Source organism: Bubalus kerabau, chromosome 9 (genome assembly GCF_029407905.1).
Source record: "Bubalus kerabau isolate K-KA32 ecotype Philippines breed swamp buffalo chromosome 9, PCC_UOA_SB_1v2, whole genome shotgun sequence".
Taxonomy (NCBI): domain Eukaryota; kingdom Metazoa; phylum Chordata; class Mammalia; order Artiodactyla; family Bovidae; genus Bubalus; species Bubalus kerabau.
In genome coordinates this window covers 97,893,738-97,913,674 of record NC_073632.1, presented here as the reverse complement: position 1 = coordinate 97,913,674, position 19,937 = coordinate 97,893,738, and the positions used below count along the sequence as shown (strand labels likewise).

The following is a 19,937-nucleotide window of genomic DNA, read 5'->3' as shown; positions in this document are numbered from 1 at the left end:
ATACATATATCAAATCCTTATGTTGTACACTTAAAACTAATATAATGTTAAAAGTAAATTATATCTCAAAAAGTTTATTCTCTAAAAAAATTAAACAATTCTGGAATTGTTTATCTCGTGAGATAAGAATCTAAATTCATGTTTTTAACAACTTATTGTTCATCTATATTAATTCATTAAAAATTTTGTTTTTTTCTTTGTGATCATACCCTTTTTCTGTTACACATTATTAGATAAAACAAGGTTTGTGTCTCTAGAATAGTTTATAAAGAATGATTTTTTTCCCCATTTTTTAGAGAATGATCTTGATTGAGTTAAAATACCAAATAAATAGGAAACAGTCACAGGCTGTTCAATAAATAAACTCTGAATCAAAATTGACATCAGTTTATTTCATAATCAACTAAATATTTCAAATAAAATAATTACATTAAGAAAAAGCCTCCAGTTTTTGTTTTAATTTCATGTTTTATACATTGCACATTTACAACATACTCATTTTGATCATTTCATAACTTGGTGAGGGAAGAGATAATAATTCTTTCAGATGGTTAAATACACCAGAGGATTTCTGCTCTCATTTTCATTATTTGAGAGAGATGAAGCAGTTTTTACTCTCAACATAAATTCTACACAAAAACCATATTCTTTGTTTACCTCGCATATTAGACATTAAAAATGGCATACAAGCAAAGATAGAGTTGAATGGCATCACTGACTCAATGGACATGATTTCCAGCAAACTCCAGGAGATAGTGAGGGACAGGGAGGCCTGGTGTGCTGTAGTCCATGGAGTCCCACAGACTTGGACACAACTTAGCGACTGAACAGCAACAAGCAAAAATCTCTTAAAATTTTATGTGGCTATAACTAAGTTTTTATTTAAAAAACTTACAACAAATTTGCTATCTTTTGAGCTTTTTTTCTCTTTCCTTCCTTCCTTCCTCTATCCCTCCCTTCCCTCCTCCTTCCTCCTTTCAGGTATATTGCATTAGAAAGCATCTATTTATAGACATTTACTATAGACATCATTAAGCATAACTGTCCTTGAGGAACAGTGGAAAATGTAAGCTGAAAAAAAAACAATAAAGAAAATACTATACAGAATCTTTTATTGTGTAAGTATCTATTACAGTATTGAATCATATTCAGACACCATTAGCTGGGACTGCTGCATTGCAGAAACTATCATGAGATCATTTTTCTTCACAGAAAATCCCAGTGTTCAGAGAAGAAACAGCAACATAAGCTAAATATTCACTATATCAGAAACAAACCCCAGGTCTTTTGAGTAATAATTCTGGGAACTCATGTCCTTAAATGAAAATGACCAGCCAGTCATCTCTGGCCACTGAAGCTCTCTTCCTTTAAAAGGGTGGCTTTCTGTGGAGATGGACTCCTTAAATAATTGTCTGCACCAAGGGCCAGTTGGCACAGTTTCATCTGTACAAAGACTCTTCACAGAAGCTGAGGCTGAAATCCATAGAGAAGTAAATAAAAGATGATGACTGATGGGTCCATCCAGGAAGGAAGATTCTTCATGGCTGTAACATCTAATTTGGATAAACAGACTTTCTCTCTACTAGCCCTCCTTTATTTGTCTTTGAAGTTACAGAAAATCCTTAGGTAACAAGCTTTCCCCATTGCTAGATTTAAATGTAAGAAATAAAGTTTATCCGTTAATAAAAATATAAACTCGGTATTAGAGTTTGTTTTTAGATCAAATGAATTGGATTTGCTATTGTTTTTATAACAATATAATGAAAACAGTAAAGAAAGGTCAAATTATCAAGTGAGTAAATCCAAGGATTTTGCCTCAGTGAAGAGGATAACTATTCTTGGGAAAAGAACAAAAGGAGTTGGGGGAAAAATAAGTGTCAGAATTGCACTATTCTGTAACACTGAGTTCAGCTTCCTTTGCTTGATTTCCTCACTTGTCACAAACGAGTGAAATCAAGGAACTTTAGAATCTCCTATGTTCCATCATTTTATGTCCATAAAATCACTAAAAATCCAAGATCGTCAAATGATTCACTTGTCTTTCTAAAGAAAGTTAAATTAAAATCCCTTAAGACAGGAATTTTTTTAAGTTACACAGTAATTTTTCCCGCCTTTATAGTCACATTGGACATTGAGTGAAGACTGTAAACCACAAAAATCCAAAGTTTTTGTTTTAGTCTAAAAGACATATATACTGTATCCAGTTGATTCTGAGCTAAGAATCACTATCTTTAAAAATTCCCACCTTGAATACAAAATACATAAATATATAACTATTTGGAAAAATATTATTTTTTTGTGTGAGACAAAAAAAAAAAAGGAAATCTGTTTTACATTGTGATGTCCAACTTGTGTGTGCGTATTTCAGCTTGGAAACTCATCAGGCATTTGGGCCATGTCCTCAAAATTCTGTTTTGCCTATTTGTAATTTCCCTTCAATAAAAAAAAAAAAAAAAAACACAAGAAAAGAAAGAAACAAAAACAGAAGCACCCTACTCAGGAGTCCGAGAAAGCTTTTATGATGGACTCATAGGCAGGTGGGGGTGGTGTTGAAATGCCAAGCCGAAGACTGTTATTGGACCAGTGGAAATCAGGACGGCCCAGGCTGTGGGAAGTGTTGATGGTGGAGGAGGTAGTGGATGAAGGGAAAGTCACCAGCTGACTCTCAGTTTCCACAGGAAGTGGTGGGCATTGCAGAAAGGGGTGGAAAGTTGAGCCCCTGAAGCTTGATTTTCTTGGAAAGGAATTGGCTTGTTCCAGGGAAGCTTGTCGCTGGAAAGTGAGGCTTGCCAGGCTGAGGTTGCTTCGACGTTCACAGCCACTGTGGCGGTAAAATCCATTTCTGTTGAGGCCGTGGGTATATGAAGATCTGGATCGCCGGCTTGAACTCCACTGCGAGATGGGGGCGCTGGCCCTTCTTCGAGACAGACAGACAGACAAAGCCCAAATAAATCCTCCGATTACAAGCACCGTTGCCACGGATACCGTGAAGGACATTATCACATCCTCTGAAACAAAGAAAACAAATAGGTAATATGATTTACAGATAGGTGTTCAACTAAATATACAGGCAAAATGCAAATGAGGACTATGGAATATTTGATTAACTTAGATTTTGCATTTGGGAGATAGAAGATGGTGTTGGGTGGGTATAAATAAATGAAGCCGATAGGCTTCCATTTATCAAAGAAAAACAATAAAGGTTGTAAAATGACATCTTTTTAGCTGTAACATTCCACATTGCTTACAATATTTTCTTATCTTTAAGAAATTAGTAATTAAAAAGTCTCATATTTTGAAAAAATCTCTTCTTTATTTAGCTCATAAATTTTTATAGTTGCAAATATAATCCAAAGATTACTTCCTTTTGAATTACAGTAGTAACCAATGTGCCAAAAATTGATAAAGAATTTCATAGTCACATTGACTTTGTCTTTTCCTCTGTCTGCTTTCAAATCCCCCACCAGTGTATCCCACCCTGAAGGCTGCATGATGCCTCACATCCGTTCTCATTCTGAGACAGGAAGTGCTGGGCTAGAACCATCTGGGGGGGCTGACTGATTTATGTCTTATTTCCAGAACTCCTGGACTGTCACCTTTATCTTTGACTCATTGATGACATGAGCTATACAGACTGCTGAGCTCTTTCTTGGTCCCCAAGCAGGTTCATGCTATTATCGTGCCCTTGTGATCATGAAATTCCTATCCCCTGAACCTCCATAGAATCCCTGCTATATACCAGTATCCTCCAATTCACAGAACTTGTCCAGATTTCCTGTTGTAAGGAGGGAAAAATGCCTTTCCCAAATACCTTATTGCTTCTTTTTGTGAACTAAAAACATATTCTTGAATAAAACTGGGTAGCAGAGCCCTGCATTAACTGGAAAGACATGCTGAATATTAGAAGACCCCTCCACCCTTATCATCCACCACACACAGACACACACACCCATGATCTAACCCACAACCCATATTGATTTTCACACTATCCTAAAATCTGTTGTTCTCACTCAAATTCCATACATTTCAGTATATTTTCCCCTGATACCTGGATATAATTTTAGAATTTTCTATTTGGAAAACTCAGTATGTGCTGAATTTTAAATACAGTCAACCTACCAACTGAGTATGGTTCATGAAAAAATACCAGCAGAAAATCCATCAAGCTGACCCCAGCCCAAGTTGCCCACCCACAGAATTGTGAGCTAAGTAAATGGGGTGGATTGTTACACAGCAAAAGCTAATTGATTCAGGGTTCCAAACTCAGCTCTATTTCTAACATTCCGTGTGATTTTTATAAAAATTTATTTAGACTCACTTATTTTATTACTTTCTTCAAATAAAGGAGTTAGATTTTATAATAACTAAAGTTCTCTCCAGTTTGTTAATATAGTCTATGACAGTATGCACCAAATCTATTATATAGAAATAACAAAACAAGCCCGTATTAATAAATAAAAAAGGATATTCATTGTTCTTTAGTTTTTGGATCTATTTTAGCATCTTTCTATCTTATATTGTCATGTTTTTCTCCTGTAGAAAGACCATATTTGTTATGTCCAATGTTTACAGTTATCACAAATGCTTGTATCAAAATCTCTAAAGCAACTCTTTATGTCAAATCTAGGCAATGAATTCTTTATAACAGGATGATGACTTCTGAAATACAAGATGATTTATGACAGATCTTCTAGACTCAGGATTGTTCTTCAAAATTGTCTCTCATCTAATATTGAGTCATGGCCTTAAAGTGAAATCTCTTGAGAATGGAGTTTTATAGAGTTAGGCTTTATCTGGAAAAAGCAATAAGCACAGTCAGAACCTAAAATTAGCCTTATTAATAATACAGTAAAATTCCAAATTAACTTGTAACTATCAGTGCCCCCAAATATTTGGAACTCAAAAAGGGAATTATAGAAAATCTGGGCTGCCAACACAAAAAGACCATGTAAATCAGGATTTTCCAAAGTTTCTTCTGAAAAACAATAGAGGACAACAAGATGACCAAATAAAAATATACAAAACCATGCTTTCAGCATAATTAGAAGACAACAAATATCCAAACTTCAATTTATCTAAAAAATAAATGACGGAAACTAGAAATCAATAAATTATCTCCTATACTTTCACCACATTGTCATGGAGAAGAAGGGCAATTCTGGAAATACTATAAAAATAAAATGAAAAGGTATTTTGGTCCATGAGCATGCTGACCAGGAAAGGGACTTACGGGAATGGGAAGAGGCAGTCTTGGAAAGTAATCCTTGCCATGAGGAAGAGTCCTATCACAAAAGGATCACGCATTTTATGATTCTACTCACAGGAAATGTCCAGAAGACACAAACTACATAGAAAGAAAGTAGATTGGTGATGGTCTAGGGCGAAGGGGTGAGGTGGAAGGGAATGGGAGGGACCTCTAAGTAGGGACAGGGTTTCTTTTTGAAGGACAGAAGTGAAGGTGAAAGTTGCTCAGCTGTGTCCAACTCTTTGAGACCCCATGGGCTATACAGTCCATGGAATTCTCCAGGCCAGAATTCTGGAGTGGGTAGCCTTTCGCTTCTCCAAGGGATCTTCCCAACCCAGGGATCGAACCCAGGTCTCCTGCATTGTAGGCAGATTCTTTACCAACTGAGCCACAGAGGAAGCCTAAGAATACTGGAGTGGGCAGCCTAGCCCTTCTCCATCAGGGAAGCGCTTTTTTGAAGGACAAAATCTTCTTAAATCTGATGCTGGTGGTGGTCACACAACTCCTATAACAAAACCATTTAATTGTATGCTTTAAGTGGGGGAACTATATGGTCTGCGACTACATCTCAATAAAGTTGTTTAAAAAAAGAAAGAAAAAGGTGCTTTTTGGAAGCCACACAATGAAGGAGGAAAGAGGCAGGACTGAGGGGAAACTGGAGGATCCTTCAAAACAAAAGACAGTTTGAAACAAAGGCCATGCATTTCCTCCCAACTCCACTCTCTAAAAATTAAAGTCAACCAGCAAAAAGCAACCAACCAAACACACACACACATGGACACACAGTCAACCAGTAAAAACACCACATTTTGCTACCCTGAGGGAAGGATGAACCTAGAATGACTCTCAGGTTCTGGTGTGGGCAAATGGGGGTGGACAGGTGCTTACTAGTACCGTTTGTCCAAATAGGGAAGTAATGTGAGACTGCAGAACTGGGGCTGGAACTGATGTTAGGAAGATGTTGAGTTTGCATGTCCCTGGAGTGTATATTAGGGAATTCAGTGTTAAATAAATATGGAGTTTAAAAGGATGCAAAATTTGGAATCTTCATGCTGCAAGAGAGTTCAACTATCCAAGGAACGCACTTCTACTACAAGAAACAAATGTGTTTATAGAAGTGAGTTGAGAACAAACTTCCAGGAAAACCAGAATTTAACAGGTGGCGGAGGTCAACACCAGGGAAACACAGAAGGGCTAATTAGGATGGCTCATAGAGACAAGAAAGGTTACTAGCACTGAATCAAAGTGAGAAGAGACTTTTAGGGAGAAGTGATTAGCAACCAGGAGCCCCAGAGAAATTTATCAATTCATTTGTTAGCGTATAAAGCACCCACTAGATACCAAGTACTGCTAAGTACAGAGAGAGCTGGGAAGAAATTGTCTGTAGCGGAGTTAATATTCTAGAAGACTTAAAGTAAGAAAAAGGCCCTTTAGATGGGACAGTGAGTGGGTCATTGGCCACTTTACGCACAGTTAGGTTGAGGGTCAGATGATGGAAGGCCCTGAGTACTTCTCCAGGAAGTTCAACCTCTTCCCTGTGGGCAAAGAAGAGGCTTGAGCAGTTACCCATAGGAAGGATAAAGATGGAGCTGGTGTTGATATCTGTGGTAAACTGAAAACAAAGAAGCAGGGAGGAGAGGGAAACAGTGATTCGAACATAAAATAACAATGGCTTAATCTGGGAAGCTATAGTAAGAATAGAAAAGAATCTGATCGTGGGAGTCTCAAAGTGAAAAGAATATAAAAATTATTCCATAGTATCACACCATCTAATGTCCTAGAGATAAGACATTGAGCAGCATAATGGTGATAAACTGAGGCTTAGAAGCTCTTGCTCCTAAAATCTAAATAATAATGTAATTTTATATTAGTAATTTGATAATCAGATCAAATTTTAATGTTTTAGAAATTCTATCATCTGCTTACTTTATATTTACTTGCCTTTGCCATTTTATGCAACAGTAGTTTATCAGAATAGATTTACTAGATAAAATTTTAATTTGTATTATAATCATTACATCTTTCCTTGAAGTTTTGTGTTGTTTATAATAGCTATCTAAATTCTGGATTTCACTGAAAAATGTTTTAATTGTTCTTGTAAGAGAACTAAGTAAAAATCATAAACTACTCAAATACTTCATAAAACCCAGTCCTTTGTCTTCTTCCAAATAAGTATGTGAATCCAGAAATTTTACTAAATTCGGTTCTTTTGTTAAGAAAAATACCTAATTTTACTATATTTCAGTGAGGTTTAGCAATCTTAGTTTTTGTGAGGTGTATTGCACATAATTTGAATAATTTATTGTGCATTATTAAGTGGTCAGTTGTCTCTGGAAGAGTTTATGCATTAAGTAGTTTATGCTCCAGAGGATCCATAAGTGGATTACCATGATAAACACTTTAATCAAAGACTATGAATAAAGTCACTCAGAAATTCTGTCTTTCTATTTAGAATAGATGAATGAGAGATATATTATGATTCATTTTAGTGTTATTGTGTCTTTGAGTAGAAAAATAATGCATTAAGTTGAGATTTAGTTGGTAAACTGTAAACTCCTTCTAAATTTGAACTTTTATCATTCTAAGTTAGAAAGGTTTCACTAAAACTAAGATTAAGAAAATTTTGATGTTGGAATGAATACAGTTTACAAAATGCAACCCTATTTTTATTTCATTATTTTGGTAAACAGTAATATGCATTTCTAATTTGATTAATTTAATATAGGGTCTTGGACACTATTAAGTCTATTACATCCCTTAATTGTCAAACAACCTCAATTAGGGAAAAGCTCTTTATCTTTGGTGTGTTGTAAGAAAATATTAATCTGAAATGAAAAATTTGAAATGCATAAGATTGTATTGATTTAATGCCAGATTTGGTAGCCAGTTACAGATAGAAATACTTGGAGGAAATGTGGTAAAGCAGTGTTATATATTCTGCAATTACATTTCTGAATCAACAACCTCCACTGGAGAATTTTAAATATCAACAACTTCAGATATAGAATCAGAGATATAATGTTTCAACTAAAACAAACTCTTGCCTCAGCTCAAACTCTTAGTTTTTTTATATTGAAACAGAGTTGTGCTTTTGAATTGTGGTGCTGAAGAAGACTCTTGAGAGTCCCTTGGACAGCAAGGAGATCAAACCACTCAATCCTAAAGGAAATCAACCCTGAATATTCATTGGAAGGACTGATGCTTAAGCTGAAGCTCCAATAAATACTTTGGCCACCTGACATGAACAGCCAACTCACTGGAAAAGACCCTGATGCTGGGAAAGACTGAGGACAGGAGAAGGGAGTGACAGAGGATGAGATGGTTGGATGGCTTCACCAACTAAATGGACACGAGTTTGAGCAGATCTTGGGAGATGGTGAAGGACAGGGAAATCCGATGTGCCGCAGCTCATGGGGTCACAAAGAGTCAGACATGACTTAGCAACTGAACAAGAAGATTTATGCTATAGGCGTGTGTGTCTGTTAGTCGCTCAGCCGTGTCCGACTTTGTGATCCCACCAGACTCCTCTGTCCATGGGCTTCTCCAGGCAAGAATACTGGAGTGACTTCCCATATCCTCCTCCAGGGGATCTTCCCAACCCAGGGATTAAACCCAGGTCTCCCACATTGCAAGCAGATTCTTTACCATCTGAGTCACCCACTGCACATAAATAAAATATTTAATTTATTTTAATAATTGAATATTGACAACCAACACTAGTCAGGGGACTGTTGCATTCACTCAGGTATGACATAAAGTGAGAAAACAAATATTAAAGTCTGCAAAGTATTGGGTTGGCCAAAAAGTTCATTTGAGTTTTTCCATAAGATATTACAGAAAACCCAAGCAAACTTTTTGACCAAGCATGCTCTGGCTTTAGGGTCTAAACCTGTGTAACCACTAGAGTCTGATGGAGGATTCTGAATATCTCAGTATATAAGCATGTATAATAGATGAGATTAGACATACTTACTTTATTTCAACTAAATGAAGCTAAAATCTTAAAATCCCATAAAAGCATTTAAAGTTTACAGGAGTTCCTTTACATCGTCTCTGTGCATATGCCCTGTGAGCCCTTCCACCACAGCCTCTTCAGACAATGTGTTCTAAAAGATTAACCTATAGCCAAAATTAGCATAAACTTCATTTCAAGAAGAAATTAGAAACTTTTAAAATGTAAAATCAAGGGGAAACAATTTTACATCAAGTAACAATTATAATGCAACTAAAAAGAACAAATGATTGCTTTAAAAATGACAGATCTCCCTTTAAAGGAAAAAAGGAACAAACTCTAACATTAGTAAAGCATGGCATATAACTTAAGTGTTATCCTATTTTATAACTTATGTCTATATACCTACTAAGGGGCTGGCACATTGGTCCTCAAAGAAGGACAGCTATTATTACTAATGGATGTATAGCTTTCCTGTGTCATTTGACTCTTCCTAGCCTAATAATAATGGTCATGATAGTGCCTTTCAATTCAAAGATTCTAATATTGAACCTGGTTTTCGATAAATCTAATCTGTACCTAAAATTCTGGCCACTACGATCAAAATTTAGTAAACGTCACCACCTAGTGGCGTTGAGTTGAATTGTTCTAATATCTGAAAAGTGATTTTATCTTTGACAATACAACATTGATCAATTCACAAAATCCTTTGCAATCTTAAGAATCATTAAGCTTAGCTATTAGACTGCTAGTAGATTGTGCTGTTCTTGGTACCCTAGAGAATATAGCAGGATTGTTCAGACAATAAGATTTTGGCAAAAATTGTTAATTTAAATGAGAGCAAGCATTTCCTATGTGTATCTCATCTCCCAGAAAATCCTACTGGGTCTATTGTCAGAACGTATCCAGAATTCAGCTTCTCATTATCTGCTCTGCTACCTTCCTGATCCAAGTCACCATCATCTGTGACTTGGACCATATCTATAGCCTTCTCTTTGGTTCCCGCTTCTCTCCTTGCTCAGTTCTCAGTACAGTAGCCAGAGTGAGCCTTCTAAAGTGTTAGTCAAATCACATCACTCTTTTGCTCTAAACCATTCATTTCTCCCAGAGTATAATAAAATGTAAACTCTCCCAAATCATCTTTAAGTTCCACCTTGATCGGTTCCCTGCCATCTGTCCTCCTTACTACTCTTCACTGGCTCATTCATCTCCATCCACACTGCCCTCTTGCCATTCCTTAAACACATCATCTGTGCTCCTGACTTAGAGCCTTGTGCGAACTGTAACCTATTCCTGAAACTCTACTCAGCTGTTGACACGGGTGACTTCAGGTCTTCACCCACATGTCACCTTCTCATTGAGAGCTACCCTAGCCACCCTATTTCAGGGTCATCCTGTCCCACCTCTGATGTCTAACTGCCCCCGTTGGTTTTCTTTTTTTCTTTCTAGGTTACTAGAAACTAGACTAACGGGATTGTGAGACAAATGAAAAATCGGGGAGATTTGGAAATAGATTTGATCAAAAGAATAAAGCATAAGTCATACTATGAATATAATTATTCAGCAGTGGTGTTAGAGTAGTAGGTAAGTTAAACTATGTTCAGAAGGAACAGGGTAGACCAACAGTTAACCCTTGAACAACATAGGTTTGAATGGCACAGGTCCACTTATACATGGATATTTTTTCAATAAATACATACTAGTGATTTCCTCTGGGGATGATGTAAACAGGGTTGACTAAGAAGTGTCATTATCATCAGGTAACTTTTCAGGTTGGAGATAATGTTCTATGTCTTTACTGGGCTTTGGGTTACTCAGGTGTGTATGTCTTTATCAAAATTCAGCAAATATTCAGTTATGATCTGTGCACTTCATTTTTTGATCATTTACACATTTTATTGATGTACATTTGACTTTCAAAGAAAAAAACTAAAAATATTAAATTCTTGTTAATACTATGAATGCTAAATTAATTAGGGGGAAGCATACTGATATCTTCAATTTTCTTGGAAATATAAACTAAGATTGGTTGATAAAATGAATATTATAAAAATGTTAATAGTATAATCTAGGAGTAAGTATACGGATATTCACGGCAAAATTCTTCAATTTTTTTCTGTATATTTCTTTCATAATAAATTTTAGAAAAGTATATGAGAGAAGGTCATGAACAACTTTAAGGCAACACATTTAGAAATTTAATTCAAATGGGCAAATTCCTACAAGACACAAACTGCCCTAAAGTAATCAAATGATCAGTAGGAAATCTGAATTATCCAATACTGTTAAACACCTTGACTTTTCCCTTAAAACCTTCTTATTAAAAATACTACAGATAATTACACTGGTGAATTCTTTCAAACATTTAAACAATAAACAATGCCACTCTTAAACAATTTTTTCCAAATAATAGAATTTTTTTCACTTCCTAACCTGTTTTAGGAAACCTGCCTAACATTGATACCAGAATCTGACAAGGCTATTGTAAGAAAAGACTACTATAAGCAAATTTCTATCATTAACATAAATGGAGAAGTTCTAAAGTCAGGAATGTATTAAAAAATTACATTCTTCTAGGCTCTGCCTCATCCTACTGAGCCAATCTCTGAGCATGGAGTTCAGTGAGAGATGAATCATGAAACTTCTGTCTGTGGAACTGAGATATAGCAGTTTTAAAGACAAGCATTTATAAATACTTGTCAATCAAACTTCCTAGGTAACTGATATAAAGCAAGTAATTATCAAGCTGTTAATATGAAATGTTGCATAGATGTCCAAGAGTTTTTAAAATACAAATTAAAAATACACATTTGAAACATAGTATTTGTTTACTATTTGGGAAGAGGGGATATAAAGAACATTGTTAGGGTGCATGCCCAGTCCATAAGCTTTCTCTGTCCTCAACCTCTCTAGAAACAACCTTCTTCCATCTTCTGGGGTAGATCCCTAAGTGACATATTTTTATCAGGTTATGAAATAAAGTTTTCAGCTATTAACCAAGGTTTGCTGCCCTTGACAGCACTTGATTGCCCAAGAAATCAACTAACAATCCTCCATCTCTTCAATTATCTTGGAGAGGATTAGGGCTGTTATGAAAGATGCACAGAAAAATAAGAAAAAACTGGCGTTCAGAATTACTAACAGGATTACTAAATACTTAGAATAGAAGATAGTTTTGAAAACAAAATTGTTTTACTCCAATCAGTAGACATTGTGAAAGACACAAGAGTGTTTTGGGGTTTTTTTGTTTGTTTGCTTGTTACAATTTCAAAATACTGAGCGCCTAAAAGACTGCAGAACATACCTTTTACCATAATGAACAGTGTTGGAAAAATAAACTGTGGTCCATGAGTCATGCCCAGGTCAACTTGGGCTGCTGTTTAAATACCACAGACTGGGTGGCTTCAACAACAGACATTTATTTCTCACAGTTCTGGGAACCAGGATGCCCGGCATCCAGGTGCCAGCATGACCAGGTTCTGGTGAGAGCCCACACCCTCATCTCAGTACTAGCACACAGACGGGAAAGAACAGTTATCTCTTTCTCCTCCTATAAGGCCATTAACCCCATCATGGCGGACCCACCTTCTAATTTGATCCCAATTATGCCTCAAAGGCCCTATCTCCAAATAACATCGCATTAGGGGGTTAAGGATTCAACACTGAATGGGGGAGGGGACTTAAATATTCAATCCGTAACAAGTAAATTTTCAGAAGCAGTGTGAAGAGGAGAAGTTTTGGAGACCGAAAAAGGGCTAGGCATATACATGTGACCAGTGAGGGTCCTGGATAAGGGGCCATTACTCCATTTCTGCCTGTGAATGAGCCGCAGATTCGTTTAGGAAATCCCAGAGAAATTGGTATCCATTTTCAACTTCTTGGGATCCAGATGGGAAAGATGATAAACCCCTCTGAGAAACTCTGGGTCCCTGCAAAGCAGAGTAGGGATGAGAAAGTATTGACTTAGTATATCCAGATCTAACGGTCTTATATATAGCCCAAATGCCCTCAGGTCCAAGGTTACGGGAGAGCATTCAACATTGTTCTGCACCAGCTGAGACAGATGGAAAAGAGCCAATAGACCAGAAAGGAAAAATCATGAATTAGCAAATGTCGCACAGATCATCAGATTTTATGGTAATAATCTTCAGCAGTAAAGGCAAGAAAAAAGGGCAATGCCCCTAAAGCAGATGGGAAATACACATCAGTAGAGTCAACAGAGACCAGAACTTGACCAAGAACCAGTAGCCCTCTCGTTCTAACACACTCAATAGTGTAGAGTTCCCAGTCCTGTCTCATCCCCTTTCCAGCTGTAGAGGAAAGTAAAGAGGGAAGTGGGGAAGCTTGAAGTAGCTAAATTAAAAATAATTAGGTTAAATCAGATCTCCTGCATTACAGAAAGATTCTTTACTTCTGAGCCACTAGGGAAGGTCAAGGTTAATCAGGTCTCTGTACATGGAATTCTCCAGGCAAACTTTTACAGTATACTATAATACTGGAGTGGATAGCCATTCCCTTCTCCCGGTAAACTTTTACAGTAACAGCCAAAACTACACAAATCTCTTTCAAGTAATTCAGTTCTCTGAAAACTTGGCTTGCGTATTTTTAACTTCTGTATATTTGCTGATAAGATTTTTTCCTAAATTTCCTGAAATTCTCCAACCATGCTATATTTATCTCACAAACACTAGGCACATTGCCTAATATAAATAATATAGAGTGGTCAGTCAATGCTTCTGAGTAATATATATATTACTGAGTAAAATAATATAAAGAGTGGTCAGTCAATGCTTCTGAGTAAACTAATGAACTGGATAGATAAAAAGATGAAAGAATGATTTAATAAGATAATATAAGAAATATGAATGACTACAATGTTCTTCCTAGAATTGTCTCCCTATTTGAACCTTGTCTGATTTATAGAAACAGGTAAGGCCTCACTTTTTTTTCTAAAAAGGATTTAGGGATCAGGCAGTTCAGACAGCAAAGAATCTGCCTGCAATGCAGGAGACCTGGATTCAATCCCTGGGTCAGGAAGATCCCCTGGAGAAGGGAATGGCTACCCACTCTAGTATTCTTGCCATGGAAAGAGGAGTCTGGCAGACTATAGTCCATGGCATCACAAAGAGTTGGACACAACTTAGGGACTAACACTTTCATTTTTCTAACTCATTCATTGCCATTTTACTGAATATTATCTTGCAGTATTCCATAGCAATATAGACATATGTTGCATACATATGTTTGCATATGTATGAGCACATAATCTCCTCCAAAAGTGTAATCTTCTTTAGGACAGATATTATAGATTTGATGAGGATTAAATCAGGTAAATAAAGGCAAATTCCTAAACCCATAAATTCTCTAATTTTTCACAATACTAGCCAAAACCACACATGGTAAGGCAAGAAGTATAACCAAATGGTCTTATTTAGAACTATAAATACGAGAAGACTAACCAAGTTTAATGACACTTGTCTACAATTTCATTAAAGCAGAGTGCAGCAAACTTTAACAGGTTATGTTTCCTGTTGCTTTCATTGGGACTGTTTATAGGGAAGAGAAATGCATCAAAGAAAGCAAAAGTGAGAAATGCAAGTCTTCAGCTGTGTTGTCAGGCCAATTTTATCAATCGCCTTTGCATTAATTACTGTCATGTTTGTACAACATTTAGTAAATTTTGCTAGGTGCTTATCAATAAAATGTAAACTATCATTATTGGTAATAACCTGGTATCTTTATCGAATTTTTCAATATTCTTTAAAGTAAACCAGGGAAATTACATTTGGAAAGCAATTTTTTATGCAGCCTTAGCATAAGTCTGGGAAATTTGTATGGTTTGATGTATAAGTTTTGCTTTTCTAAACTGTTCTTTCCCTATCTTCTGAATTCAAAATGCCAACAAGCAGACAATTGATTTTGGAAGCAATAGACAATGCATTGCACTGCACTTTACAGGATTTTCAAATAACATTTTTTGTGGAGACAGTGGACATGATAGATATCAATTTAGACAGAAAAGAGAGATAAAAATTTTAAAGGTCAACATTTATATTTTAGAAAATTTTACATTTCATAGATCCACATTTTTGCATTTTACACTTAATATATATATATTTTTTCTGCATTTTACATTTTTTATATATATATATATATATATATATATATATATATATATATAAAACCCCAGAAGAAATAATGGGATCTTCTATATATTTTCCCCACATCATCAAACATTATAATATTATATCTGCATAACATATCTGTTTAGCTTTGTTAATGCTTATCAATGTAACACTCCCTTTCCTGGTTTTCATTATATCCATCTATTTTCCATTGTATTCACCAAGTAAGATAAAGAAACACTCAGAACTATCTTTGGAACAATAAGTTTGAATTCTTTCTTAAGCATAGATTTCTATACTAAAAAAACATTATGGTAAGATTGGCAAATTGCCACTAAATATTTTGTTTTTAACTGGGGTCATTTTATGATTATGCTCCATGTTTTAATCAGTGGATAATTATTTTTTCCCTTAAATCTTTACATAGTCTTGAAAATTTGACTTTGGTCTGAAAAAAAATTGATTTGGTAATTTTGCAGTAAGAATTACTTTTCAATAATTTATACATCATTTTTGCAATGAAGAATTTAGTGTAAACATATTCTCACTATTTTTTAGCATCTGTTTAGTACATTCACTTTCCCTATAAAGGAGGACAGCAAACTGTATTGTAAGAAACCCAGATTACTAACACTCTCCCAATTCAGACTTGTCTTTTGGTGTAAAGTAGAATAACATTACCAAAAGCCATTCTTTACAATATGCAAGTATAATTTACTTTCTTTTTCTTAATTCTTTGAGAATTACAATAGGATATCTACTAACATCTCTCATTTTCAGACATGAGATGAACATAAATGTTGATGGTAAAAGGAGAATTCATTCCCTCCATGAACGTTTCTGTGATGGTGGAAAACCAGGTAGGTGGTTAGGGGCAGGCAGCGCCCCTGCCCATCTTTGACCTGAGAGCTCCCCAAACATACTTTGGAATCACAGCAGAAAGTGTTAAATAGTTCCCTTGGGGAAGTGATCTCTTTGCGAACTCCATTATCTCCTTTAAAATTTTTTTTTCTGAATTTAACCCAACTTCTCCCTTTATCTTTTAAATTTCCCTAAACCCAAGTACCTGCAACAATTTCATGTCTCAGCCCTTCTTCCCTGAGTCTGCAGCCTTGGAAGTCATGGATTTTACCTCAGCTCCATTCTGTTGCTGCTGATTGACTAGAAGTTGTGTCTGAACCCAGCCAAAAACTACTTTTGTATTGTTCCCTTTTTCCCTGTGATAAGCTTTCTTTATGGCTGGATGGCATCACTGACTTGATGGACATGAGTCTCAGTGAACTCCGGGAGTTGGTGATGGACAGGGAGGCCTGGCGTGCTGTGATTCATGGGGTCGAAAAGATTCGGACACGACTGAGCGACTGAACTGAACTGAACTGAAGCTTTCTTTATAATGCTATTTGTGATGTTATTTCCACTTAACTTGTTCAGTTACAGTTTTTCCCTCTAATTTCATAATATGATTTTTTTTATTTGATCATGTCATCACATTCCTTCAGTACATTTATTATTTAGATTCACTTTGGAAATTAAAGAGTATAACACTGACAATGTAAGTTAAAATTAATCTCTGTAGAAATTCTTAGTTTCATTAAATAAGATACATAATCTGTATAACCATAAGACAAAACAATTTTCCAACAAAATCCACATTAGTATTTTCCAAACAGCAATGACTTTCATTTTTTTTCATTTTTATTCTTATTTTCTAATTATCATTTCCTATTTTTTTTTTTATTATTTTGTAACACCAGCCAAAATCTTGTTGCCCAGATTCTACTTGAGTGATTTCACAGCCCACATTACAGACATTTTACATGAACAAATCTTTTTGTACTAAATCTATGAAAACATTAGGTCGTCAATTTAGAGTAAGCAAAATGGCTCAGGGATTTCCAAGGTTTTAATCACCTCTAGGCAATACATTTCTCCACATGCTAATTTTAAATTAAAAACAGCTAAAGAAAATCTTACCCCAAAAGTTTTCTGGCCATGGGCTCCCTAAACTTGTTGTGTTATTAGCCATAATATCCACAAAGAGAAGAGAGAAGAAAAGCCAGTGTGTCCAGAAGAACTTTGAATCTGTGTCTTTGTAGTTCGGCAGGAGAAAAATAATTTTCACACAACCTCTCATATACTTGTGTTTGCATGAAAGGAAATAAGTGTTTCATGTTTCCTGCTTTTATACTCAAATTAGCAACTGTTTTTCTTATCTTGGAATTCCACACAGTTCCTGAGACACAAAACAATTTCCTTCTCGTCATTTCCTCAGCTCAGTTGCTAAGTACCCACATTTCCCCCACCTCCAAACTGCTTTGGGGACATGAGACTCCTTTTCTGTCCTTTCCTCATCTCCTCCTCCATGTGGAGGATGATTTCAAACTCTCAGCTACAACACTTTGGGTTAAATTTGTGTTGGATCAAGAAATAGACTGAAAAAAAAAAAAAAAAAGACTACCTTCCAATGTTTAAAACCTATAATATAGTTTAAAAACTATATTTATATAGTAAGTTGGGAGTGGGAGGAACTCTTCAGAAATCCATAGTCTGTTCCAAAGCAATTAATTTTATCCAATACCTATTTTTTATAATTCTCACTTACTAAAATTCCAATGTCTTTGGCTCTATTTTGCATATTGATTTTGAAAAGAGAATTCTTTTTTTCATAAATACCTCTAAAATGTAATCTATATTTAATTTTTTAATTTAAAGTGGTGTGTAAGTATGAGAAAAAAACATTCCTATATTGATGGGCCCTATTTAAAACCAATTAGGGGAAACCTAAATGTAAATATTTAATTACAACAGAATGTTGAGCACTACATTGTAAGAGTACAAGGATAATTATGTTTTTCTTCATGATGAAGTGATGACTTTGGTATGACGGTATGAAAATAATTGTACCAATTGGAGAAAGAGTAAGACAGAAAGCAACATCAACAAAGAGAGGAGTTATGACTATACTGTGGCTATTCTGGATATCACTATCCAGAAAGTGGGTAAATGGGCTTTGAGAAAGAATTACATGAGACATCTCGGGAAACATAAGTTAGTTAAAATTTCAAGAATCTTTGCAAGTTTTACTACTTAGACTGGATTCTCTGAGCATTGGGCAGGCATTGGAAGAAGGAATAACAGTGCCATGGCACTTATAACCACTAAACTGTTAAGAATCTGGTTTCCTCCATTTTTGATCAACTCTAGCATTAACTCTTGTATAATTCTCATTCATCCCAATTGTCATCACAGTATGATTTAGTGTGAAGCAATAATCATCTTCATGAAAACTGTCATATATTCCTAAGTAGCTCTAGGAAAATCTGAAAAACCATAATATGAAGTTGATCCCGTATAAATTTTTACAGTCCTGATTCTCTAAAATTAGGTTGTTTCCGCTCATCAAAACCAGTACAATATTGTAAAGTAATTAACCTCCAATTAAAATAAATACATTTATACTTAAAAAAAAAAGAAAAGTAGCTGGAAAAAAATTTTTATATATTTGCATCAATTTTAAATGCATTTGAAATTAAAATATAGCCACCTAAAGGAGAATAATGGAATGTTATAGAAAATTTAGAGACTCCACTGTGCAAATATGAAAAGTCATCATCTCTATAATATTCTTGCTAAGGTTTATTTCCATATAATTGAATAAGTAAGATACTCATCTTTTTGCTTAGGAAAAACAAAAAAAAAAGGGACTCACATTTTAATAGTTACCTTTACTTTTCAATATTTTTGACAGAATTTATAAAAACATAAAATTAAAAAATTATTTCTGGAAAAACATAATCAGAATGAAGGTATGTTGAAATACTTCTGAATTCTAAATTCTTATGGGATTTGTCAATCGTTAGTTTTTTAAAGTATTTATTTATTTGATCTCTAGTTACAGCATGCAAACTCTTAATTGTGACATGTGTGATCTACTTCCCTGACCAGGGATTGAACCCAGGTCCCCCTGCATTGGGAGCATGTAGGCTTAGCCTTAGCCACTGGACCACCAGGGAAGTCCCTACATTATTTTTAAGTGCACATGTTGTATTATAGGCTACCTGATTCAATACACACTAATTACAAACATGGATATATTTTTGTAAAGAGTTATATAGACTGCATTTGATCTAAAACAACAAACCAGATGAGTGGAGTAGATGAGTCTGGTTTGGTGGAAATGCCTTCTGTGCTGAAGCTGGGCTCACTCCATCTCAAGGCTGGGGTACAGTTTGAGACTTCCTTTCATTGTTTCATGTTTAATTATCTAGATTTTCTCCCAGTTTTCACTTTTGCAGATGTTCAGAAGCCAGTCAAAACTCTGAAGAAATTTATTTTCTAGCACTTTATGACCTAGGAATATTTTTCTTTTCTGTAAACAGATGTGTGTAACTTTTGCTCTTATCTGTGCATATTATTTGCTTCGTAAAAGATTCGTATTTTTCTTGGCAGAGATCTACAGAAGTGAGTATTTATGTCTATGCCATTTTCAAATATCATGGCTTGTAATGACAAAACAGGAAATTGGTTTTTATCTATAAAAAATTGTTAAGTCTTTTCTTCTACTGTTCGTTATTTCAGAAGATAGGTCTTTAGATCTGGATTCCCCAGTAGTCAT

At 35.3% G+C, this 19,937-nt stretch overlaps 1 protein-coding gene across 1 annotated transcript; it reads right to left on the bottom strand.

Annotated features, from left to right (window-relative positions):
- Window positions 1–385: 385 nt before the first annotated feature.
- On the bottom strand, window positions 386–17,472 carry MYCT1 (MYC target 1). The gene is given in 3 exon segments (XM_055536012.1): window positions 386–3,008; window positions 17,297–17,373; window positions 17,375–17,472. Coding segments are annotated over 3 exon segments (687 nt in total). The 3' UTR covers window positions 386–2,496.
- Window positions 17,473–19,937: the final 2,465 nt, after the last annotated feature.